Source organism: Notolepis coatsorum, assembly GCF_963971535.1.
Source record: "Notolepis coatsorum genome assembly, chromosome: 16".
Taxonomy (NCBI): domain Eukaryota; kingdom Metazoa; phylum Chordata; class Actinopteri; order Aulopiformes; family Paralepididae; genus Notolepis; species Notolepis coatsorum.
The window spans coordinates 2,418,078-2,428,077 of record NC_140180.1 but is presented as its reverse complement, the minus strand read 5'-3'; the positions used below and the strand labels follow the sequence as shown (position 1 = coordinate 2,428,077).

Here is a 10,000-nt window from a genome sequence, read left to right as displayed (position 1 = left end):
CCGAACGGTTAACCCTTTCACTGTGACAACACACAGAAGGTTAACCCTTTCACTGACACACACCAGCGGGCAACAGTCGGTAGTGTGATAGTAAAGGGTTAACCTTCTGTAGTGTGGCAGTGAAAGGGTTAACCAAAGCGACTTACAAGTTCTGTACGACAGGTCATCAGGAAGGGCACAACTCTTTATCAGCTGAGTAACAATGTTCATCAAGGTGTTGAGTGCTACAGTGTATGTTAGTTTATTAGGACAAGTGCATGACAGTGAGGTTAGTTAGGGTTAGATTATTATTATTAAAAAAAAAAAGTCAGATAATGGTTGAAGAAGTGCGTCTTTAGTCGACGGCGGAAGATTGGACGGGTTTCGGCTCCTAACTGGGGTGGGCAGTTCGTTCCACCATTGTGGGGCAAGGACCGAGAAAAGGCGGCTTCTCCTCGATGACCCTCGTCTAGTCTAGATTTGTTCTCAATGAACTCATGGTGATGATAACTGTTGCACTTCTTTTTGTCTTGTATGTATATAAGTGTGTCTGACTCTTAACCACCAAAACCTGCACGGACTACAACGTATGACGGCCTCTTTGCACTGCTGCGGTCAGGCAAGCGCTACCGGAGTCTCATGGCTGGTACAGAGAGACTCAGAAGGAGCTTCTATCCCCAGGCAAGCGCTACCGGAGTCTCATGGCCGGTACAGAGAGACTCAGAAGGAGCTTCTATCCCCAGGCGAGTGCTACCGGAGTCTCATGGCCGGTACAGAGAGACTCAGAAGGAGCTTCTATCCCCAGGCAAGCGCTACCGGAGTCTCATGGCCGGTACAGAGAGACTCAGAAGGAGCTTCTATCCCCAGGCCATCAGGATGCTCAATGACAATAACACTATGTAACAAACCATCATCTACACTCACTTTAAATAAACACTCACCTTAACACCCACTTGACTCACTTTAACACACTTTATATTTAGTAGTAAAGAGATTTGCACTACAATTCATACCTCATTGCACCTTACCCAAAGTTTGTACCTCATCCCATTTCTGCCTTGTACCTCACTGTTACTCTTTTTACTCTGTATTGTATATTGACTGAACACTTTATTTTATGTACTTTTGATTCTTCTATTTTTTTTTGTATCCACTTTTTCTCCCATTTTTCTATATTTTCTCCCATCCCAATTTTCGTATCATCCAATTCAACCCTCCCCTGTCACGGACGCTGTTTCTTGCCTCCCACAAGCCGGCTGCAATGTGGACTAAGTCGTACATAGCACAAGTCCCCTCCGGTACTTGAGGTAACAGCAGTCGCATCTTTTCACCTGCGCAGCTCGATCTCTCAGTGGCGAGGAGTAACGCGTGGGAGGCTCACGCTGCCCCCGACACTTCCTGATTCTACTGCGCAGGCGCACCAACCGACCTGTAGGAGTCGCTGTCCACAACGCCCGATCCCCACCCTTCAGTTTCCCTCCCCGTAATACGGCCAATGTGTATTAGTACGGACGACCAGCTAAACTGAAAACAATGTGGAGCGCTGGGCTCGAACAGGCGAACCCAGCGTCTCCACATTGGTGGCGAGTGCCTTGCCCACTACACCACCTAGCCGCCCCCTTGATTTTTCTATTTTATACAGTTTATCTATTTCTTTTATTTTTATATTGAGAGTTAATTATATTGTCCACACTGTGAACTAGTGAACGTACTGTAGGGGGCGTAGTCCTGGTGTTCTACAGTCAGGGTGCAGCTACAGTAACGTACTGTAGGGGGCGTAGTCCTGGTGTTCTACAGTCAGGGTGCAGCTACAGTAACGTACTGTAGGGGGCGTAGTCCTGGTGTTCTACAGTCAGGGTGCAGCTACAGTAACGTACTGAAGGGGGCGTAGTCCTGGTGTTCTACAGTCAGGGTGCAGCTACAGTAACGTACTGAAGGGGGCGTAGTCCTGGTGTTCTACAGTCAGGGTGCAGCTACAGTAACGTACTGAAGGGGGCGTAGTCCTGGTGTTCTACAGTCAGGGTGCAGCTACAGTAACGTACTGAAGGGGGCGTAGTCCTGGTGTTCTACAGTCAGGTGGGTGCAGCTACAGTAACGTACTGTAGGGGGCGTAATCCTGGTGTTCTACAGTCAGGGTGCAGCTACAGTAACGTACTGTAGGGGGCGTAGTCCTGGTGTTCTACAGTCAGGTGGGTGCAGCTACAGTAACGTACTGTAGGGGGCGTAGTCCTGGCGTTCTACAGTCAGGGTGCAGCTACAGTAACGTACTGTAGGGGGCGTAGTCCTGGTGTTCTACAGTCAGGTGGGTGCAGCTACAGTAACGTACTGTAGGGGGCGTAGTCCTGGTGTTCTACAGTCAGGGTGCAGCTACAGTAACGTACTGAAGGGGGCGTAGTCCTGGCGTTCTACAGTAAACAACAGTAAACTTGGGGCGTCGAGTGGCACACCGCATACAGCACTACGGTGCCACACGGCCGACACGGGTTCGATTCCCGGACCCGGTGATCTTTGCCGAATGTCTTCCCCGCTCTCTCTCCCATTCCTCCTCTCTCTCTCTCTCTCTCTCTCTCTCTCTCTACCGGACTGCCCGGTAGCAAAAATCAATAAAAACCTACAGAGACATAACTAAAAAAAACGCCATTAACTTACTGTAGGGGGCGTAGTCCTGCAGCTCTACAGTCAGGTCAGTACAGCAGGCCGTGCGCTCGGTCCACAGAGCCAGAGCTGCAGAGGTGCTGCTGGGGTCACACTCAGGCTCCACATCTGGTACCTCATTCTGAGAGGGGGGAGAGAGAGAGAGAGAGGGGGGAGAGGGAGAGAGAGAGAGAGGGAGGGGGAGGGAGAAGAGAGGGAGAGGGAGAGAAGAGAGAGAGAGGGAGAGGGGGAGAGAGGGAGGAGAGGGTGAGAGAGAGGGAGAGAGAGAAAGGAGAGGGGGGGGAGAGAGGAGAGGGGGGAGAGGGAGAGAGGAGAGGGGGGAGAGGGTGAGAGAGAGGGAGAGAGAGGGAGAAGAGAGGGAGAGGGAGAGAAGAGAGAGAGGGAGAGGGGGAGAGAGGGAGGAGAGGGTGAGAGAGAGGGAGAGAGAGAAAGGAGAGGGGGGGGAGAGAGGAGAGGGGGGAGAGGGAGAGAGGAGAGGGAGAGAGAGAGGAGAGGAGGGAGAGGGGGGAGAAGAGAGAGAGAGAGATAGAGAGGGAGAGGGAGGAGAGGGTGAGAGAGAGGGGTGAGAGAGAGGGAGAGGGAGAGAGGAGAGGGAGAGAGAGGGGGGGAGGGGGGAGAAGAGAGAGAGGGGGGAGGGGGGAGAAGAGGGGGGAGGGGGGGGAGAAGAGAGAGGAGAGAGAGGGGGGAGAAGAGAGAGGGGGAGAGAGAGAGAGAGATAGGGAGAGAAAGAGAGAGAGAAAGAGAGAGAGGGGGGGGAGAAGAGAGGAGAGAGAGAGGGGGAGAGAGAGATGGGGGGAGAGGAGAGAGAGGGGGGAGAAGAGAGAGGAGAGAGAGGGGGGAGAAGAGAGGAGAGAAGAGAGGGGGGGAGAGAGAGATAGGGGAAAAGAGAGGAGAGAGAGATAGAAAAGAGAGAGATAGAAGAGAGAGAGGAGAAAGAGAGAGAGAGAGAGAGAGAGAGAGAGAGAGAGAGAGAGAAAGAGAGAGGGGGGAGAAGAGAGAGATAGAAGAGAAAGAGAAGAGAAAGAGAGAGAAGAGAGAGGAGAGAGAGAGGGAGAGAGGGGGAGAGAAATTACATTGTTTGCAAATCAGACACGCACCAGGGTTTCCGTTAGAAAATATTGGTGCCGGTCTCCGTGTCCTGCAAGATTTCAATCTCCCGGACAAATGTGAGAAATTCCGGTCAGTTTATTTTATTTTTTTTAATTATTTTTTAGCATTTTTACAGCTTTATTGGTCACGCAGGACCGACAGAGGAGAGGGCGAACGGGAGGAGAGGTGGGGAGGACATGCAACGAATAACGACGGGAGCTGGGATCGAACCCGGGTCGGCCGCGTAGGTGCGCGAGGCACTATGGTATGCGCCACGAGGGCGCCCCTCCGGTCAGTTTATTGAGCTTAAAAACAATTGATAGGCAGGCTATATAAAGAATGACATCCTCAAGCCATGTAGATTTATAATATTTTTACTTAAAACTAGGCTACTTTTGCGTATACAGTCATTATATTCCAAATAAAATAAGTCCCTCGAGACTCCGTGCTGCTGCCGACTTTAAATCAAATAGGTGTCTGTGTGGGCAGTTGGCCCGACATTAAACAGCAGTTAAAAAAACTGTAATTACCGGACAACGGAAACCCTGACACGCACACAATCTACATATGATTATCAGTGACAGTGGCGTTTAATTTGACCACAGGTGCCTTTGGTTTGGTGTGTGGGGTGGGGTGGGGTGGGGTGGGGTCATTCTACTCACCATCAGCACTTTAAGGAGGTTCTTCTCAATCCTTAACTTCTGCTCCTCCCTCAAGGTAGAGGCTGGAGGAGAGAGGAGAGGAAGAGAGGAGAGGTAGAGGGGAGAGGAGAGGAAGAGAGGAGAGGAGAGGAAGAGGGGAGAGGAAGAGGGGAGAGGAGAGGTAGAGGGGAGAGGAAGAGGGGAGAGGAAGAGAGGAGAGGAAGAGAGGAGAGGAGAGGAAGAGAGGAGAGGAAGAGAGGAGAGGAAGAGGGGAAAGGAAGAGGGGAGAGGAAGAGAGGAGAGGAAGAGAGGAGAGGAGAGGAAGAGGGGAGAGGAGAGGAAGAGGGGAGAGGAAGAGAGGAGAGGAGAGGAAGAGGGGAGAGGAAGAGGGGAGAGGAGAGGTAGAGGGGAGAGGAAGAGGGGAGAGGAAGAGAGGAGAGGAGAGGTAGAGAGGAGAGGAGAGGAAGAGAGGAGAGGAAGAGGGGAAAGGAAGAGGGGAGAGGAAGAGAGGAGAGGAAGAGAGGAGACGAAGAGGGGAGAGGAGAGGAAGAGGGGAGAGGAAGAGGGGAGAGGAGAGGTAGAGGGGAGAGGAAGAGGGGAGAGGAAGAGAGGAGAGGAGAGGTAGAGAGGAGAGGAGGAGAGGAGAGGAGAGGAAGAGAGGAGAGGAAGAGGGGAGAGGAGAGGAAGAGGGGAGAGGAGAGGAAGAGGGGAGAGGAAGAGGGGAGAGGAGAGGTAGAGGGGAGAGGAAGAGGAAGAGGGGAGAGGAAGAGAGGAGAGGAGAGGTAGAGAGGAGAGGAGGAGGAGAGGAGAGGAGAGGAAGAGAGGAGAGGAAGAGGGGAGAGGAGAGGAAGAGGGGAAAGGAAGAGGGGAGAGGAAGAGAGGAGAGGAAGAGAGGAGACGAAGAGGGGAGAGGAGAGGAAGAGGGGAGAGGAAGAGAGGAGAGGAGAGGAGAGGAAGAGGGGAGAGGAAGAGAGGAGAGGTAGAGAGGAGAGGTAGAGAGGAGAGGAGAGGAGAGGAAGAGAGGAGAGGAAGAGGGGAGAGGAGAGGAAGAGGGGAAAGGAAGAGGGGAGAGGAAGAGAGGAGAGGAAGAGAGGAGACGAAGAGGGGAGAGGAGAGGAAGAGGGGAGAGGAAGAGAGGAGAGGAAGAGAGGAGAGGAAGAGAGGAGAGGAAGAGAGGAGCGGTAGAGGGGAGAGGAGAGGAAGAGAGGAGAGGAAGAGGGGAAAGGAAGAGGGGAGAGGAAGAGAGGAGACGAAGAGAGGAGACGAAGAGGGGAGAGGAGAGGAAGAGGGGAGAGGAAGAGAGGAGAGGAGAGGAAGAGGGGAGAGGAAGAGAGGAGAGGAGAGGTAGAGAGGAGAGGTAGAGAGGAGAGGTGGAGAGGAGAGGAAGAGAGGAGAGGAAGAGGGGAGAGGGGAGGAAGAGGGGAAAGGAAGAGGGGAGAGGAAGAGAGGAGAGGAAGAGAGGAGACGAAGAGGGGAGAGGAGAGGAAGAGGGGAGAGGAAGAGAGGAGAGGAAGAGAGGAGAGGAGAGGGGAGAGGAGAGGAAGAGGGGAGAGGAAGAGAGGAGAGGAAGAGAGGAGAGGAAGAGAGGAGAGGAAGAGAGGAGCGGTAGAGGGGAGAGGAGAGGAAGAGGGGAGAGGAGAGGAGACGTGAGGGTGGTCTGGGTGTTCCCAATTTTGAATGGGCATATATTGCTACACGGCTCTCCCATCTGTTGAATATGCTGAACAGTGATGACCAGTATGTGAGAACGCTCGCCCGTTCTTCTCTTTTCTTGGACCTAAAAAGACGCAAGGTCCCCCTAGCGCGTGGTTCGGACGCTAACTTCCTAGGCTTCAAGAGAAAGCCGAATGGAAAGCTGGACAGTCGCTCTCCTGGCTTCGGTGTGTGGTCAGACTGGCCGGACCTTAATGACATGTGTTGCTGGGCTGATGTTACCCTGGAGTGGGTGGGGTCTAACTCTGAGGCAGTGGCTGTCTCAGAGAATATTATATCTGACCCCAGCATCTCTGTCAGAGCATCTATGTCTGTGTGTGGAATGGATCACCAACTTCCACTGACTAATGCCCGAGGTCGCCTCCTGTGGGCACAACAGCAAAGACAGCGGGAACAATGGACTGAGTTGAGACTGCAGGGGAAGATTGCGTGTCTCCCTGCTGCGGACCATTCTGTCTCTCACTCTGTGTTCAAAAATGTTGCCATAGATGAGTGCATTGTTATCTTTACTCTGAAAGCGAGATTACAGGTCTTACCATCTAAACTGAATCTCTCCATCTGGTTTGCAGACAGTCATGCTCCTCACTGTATTCATCATGACAATAACCAAATAGCTGAAACCATGTCCCACATCTTAAATGGTTGCCATGTATACAGGGGCCTCTACATAAGTAGGCATGACAGAATAGTAGATTTGATAGCGAAAGATATCTCTCTTATTTTTAGGTCCTCCATCACGCTGTTTAAGCATTCTACTGTGAAGCCAAGCATGTGTGTGTGTGTCTCTGAGTGTGTGTGTGTGTGTGTGTGTGTGTGTGTGTGTGTGTGTGTGTGTGTGTGTGTGTGTGTCTCTGAGTGTGTACCTCTGCCCAGCAGCTCCAGACAGTAGGTGATGTAGTGTGTGTGTGTGTGTGTGTGTGTCTCTGAGTGTGTACCTCTGCCCAGCAGCTCCAGACAGTAGGTGATGTAGTGTGTGTGTGTGTGTGTGTGTGTGTGTGTGTGTCTGTGTGTGTGTCTCTGTGTGTGTGTCTCTGTGTGTGTGTCTCTGTGTGTGTGTCTCTGTGTGTACCTCTGCCCAGCAGCTCCAGGCAGTAGGTGATGTAGTGTGTGTGTGTGTGTGTGTCTCTGTGTGTGTGTGTGTGTGTCTCTGAGTGTGTACCTCTGCCCAGCAGCTCCAGGCAGTAGGTGATGTAGTGTGTGTGTGTGTGTCTCTGTGTGTGTGTCTCTGTGTGTGTGTCTCTGTGTGTGTGTCTCTGTGTGTGTGTCTCTGAGTGTGTACCTCTGCCCAGCAGCTCCAGGCAGTAGGTGATGTAGTGTGTGTGTGTGTGTGTGTCTCTGTGTGTGTGTCTCTGTGTGTGTGTCTCTGAGTGTGTACCTCTGCCCAGCAGCTCCAGGCAGTAGGTGATGTAGTCCTTGGCGTTGGCCATGAGGAAGGCGCAGCGCAGGGCGGTGATGAGGATGGCAGTGAGCAGAGCCCACCAGCGCTCCGTGCGGTAGTCACACATCACGTAGTCCAGCAGCCTGCAGGGGGCGCCACAAACACATCACACAGTCACACATCACGTAGTCCAGCAGCCTGCAGGGGGCGCCACAAACACATCACACAGTCACACATCACGTAGTCCAGCAGCCTGCAGGGGGCGCCACAAACACATCACACAGTCACACATCACGTAGTCCAGCAGCCTGCAGGGGGCGCCACAAACACATCACACAGTCACACATCATGTAGTCCAGCAGCCTGCAGGGGGCGCCACAAACACATCACACAGTCACACATCACGTAGTCCAGCAGCCTGCAGGGGGCGCCACAAACACATCACACAGTCACACATCACGTAGTCCAGCGGCCTGCAGGGGGCGCCACAAACACATCACACAGTCACACATCACGTAGTCCAGCGGCCTGCAGGGGGCGCCACAAACACATCACACAGTCACACATCACGTAGTCCAGCAGCCTGCAGGGGGCGCCACAAACACATCACACAGTCACACATCACGTAGTCCAGCAACCTGCAGGGGGCGCCACAAACACATCACACAGTCACACATCACATAGTCCAGCGGCCTGCAGGGGGCGCCACAAACACATCACATAGTCACACATCACGTAGTCCAGCGGCCTGCAGGGGGCGCCACAAACACATCACACAGTCACACATCACGTAGTCCAGCGGCCTGCAGGGGGCGCCACAAACACATCACACAGTCACACATCACGTCGTCCAGCAGCCTGCAGGGGGCGCCACAAACACATCACACAGTCACACATCACGTAGTCCAGCGGCCTGCAGGGGGCGCCACAAACGCATCACACATCACGTAGTCCAGCGGCCTGCAGGGGGCGCCACAAACACATCACACAGTCACACATCACGTAGTCCAGCAGCCTGCAGGGGGCGCCACAAACACATAGTCACACATCACGTAGTCCAGCGGCCTGCAGGGGGCGCCACAAACACATCACATAGTCCAAGATTAATCATCTGAGAGAGGTGAGATTAAGTGGATACACACACACACACACACACACACACACACCAGTAGGGATGGGTACCGTTCACATTTGAACCGATACGGTACCGGTACCTGCGAATCGATACCGGTACCCAACGGTACCTTTTTTCTGTCCTTTAGTCTCTAAAAATGTTATCTACCTACCTCAGTTGTGAAAAAAATAATCCAAACTTCAAATAACCACACTTTCGACCGTTTTCAGCTTGTCATTGCCCCGACTCAAATCGGGGCAAATCCTAGGTACGCGTATATTGTGTGTGTGAACGTTGACGTGAAGAAAAAAAAGTTAAAAAAAAATTTTTATAAAAAAATAAATCTTATTTTTTACAGGACCGAAATCTGGCACAGACAGATCTCACGTGAATCGGTAATCTGTAGTACCGACGTGATTCGGTAGGTACCTTTAAAAGTACCTCATTCGGTACCCATCCCTACACACCAGACACATACACCACAGAAACATACATACATAAAACACACACATACCACACATACATTAAAACACAAGAGACACAGATTAATCATTTGAGAGAGGTGAGATTAAGTGGATACTGAGATTAAGTGTATTTTCATGTATTCATCATCTTACTTCAGGGCTTTAGTGTAGTCCTTAGCGTGGTAGTACTCTTCTCCCATCTGGACCACTAGAGGGAGACAGAGAACGAGGAGGTATATCAGTCAGTCAGCCAGCCAGTCAGCCAGTCAGGTAATAAAGCAGTCAGACATGTGATAACATCGGGACTCACTCAGGTGACTCTTCATTCGAGGACATTTGTACTTCTTGAACTGAGCCACGGCATTACTGAGAAGAGCTATGATCAGCTCCTAGAGAGAGAGAGAGAGAGAGGCAGAGAGAGAGAGAGAGAGAGAGAGAGACAGAGAGGCAGAGAGAGAGAGAGAGAGAGACAGAGAGGCAGAGAGAGAGAGAGAGAGAGAGAGAGAGAGAGAGACAGAGAGAGTTAGCCCTGATGCTAACCATGCTAGTAATTATTAATACAGGCTAACGGCTAGTTAGCCCTGATGCTAACCACACTGCTAACCGTGACGCTGCTGACCATGACTTGATTTGATTTTTATTTGTCTCGAACATAAAAACATAAAACAAGTTTAAAAAACAAAAAGGTAAATAGTCAAAGACTATTTCCACACAATAAGTGTTCGAGAAGGAACAGGGGGAAGTAAAACAACTTATCAAGCCCTGCCCCTTCCTTACAATATTTGACATTATAATTTAATAACAAAAATAATAATAATAATATAACAAATAAAAAAAAATTTAATAAAAGTAGTTTTTTATATATATCCAAATATCCAAATGAGAGAAATATGTATTAGGCAGTCACATTACTGCTCAAGCTCCTCTCTCTTATATGTGTCCATAAGTGTTTGTTTATAGCTACCTT

At 51.2% G+C, this 10,000-nt stretch overlaps 1 protein-coding gene across 1 annotated transcript in view; it reads right to left on the bottom strand.

Annotated features, from left to right (window-relative positions):
• Positions 1-10,000, bottom strand: part of LOC311242407 (trafficking protein particle complex subunit 11-like) — a gene marked incomplete at its 3' end in the record, with an annotated part of 40,677 nt that overhangs the window by 9,057 nt on the left and 21,620 nt on the right. The window contains exons 13-17 of the mRNA XM_084331362.1: positions 9,344-9,422; positions 9,187-9,241; positions 7,453-7,598; positions 4,386-4,447; positions 2,629-2,755 (exon numbers count right to left, since the gene is read on the bottom strand). Coding sequence (XP_084187488.1) covers positions 2,629-2,755; positions 4,386-4,447; positions 7,453-7,598; positions 9,187-9,241; positions 9,344-9,422 — 469 coding nt within the window. The remainder of the gene's footprint in view (positions 1-2,628; positions 2,756-4,385; positions 4,448-7,452; positions 7,599-9,186; positions 9,242-9,343; positions 9,423-10,000) is intronic.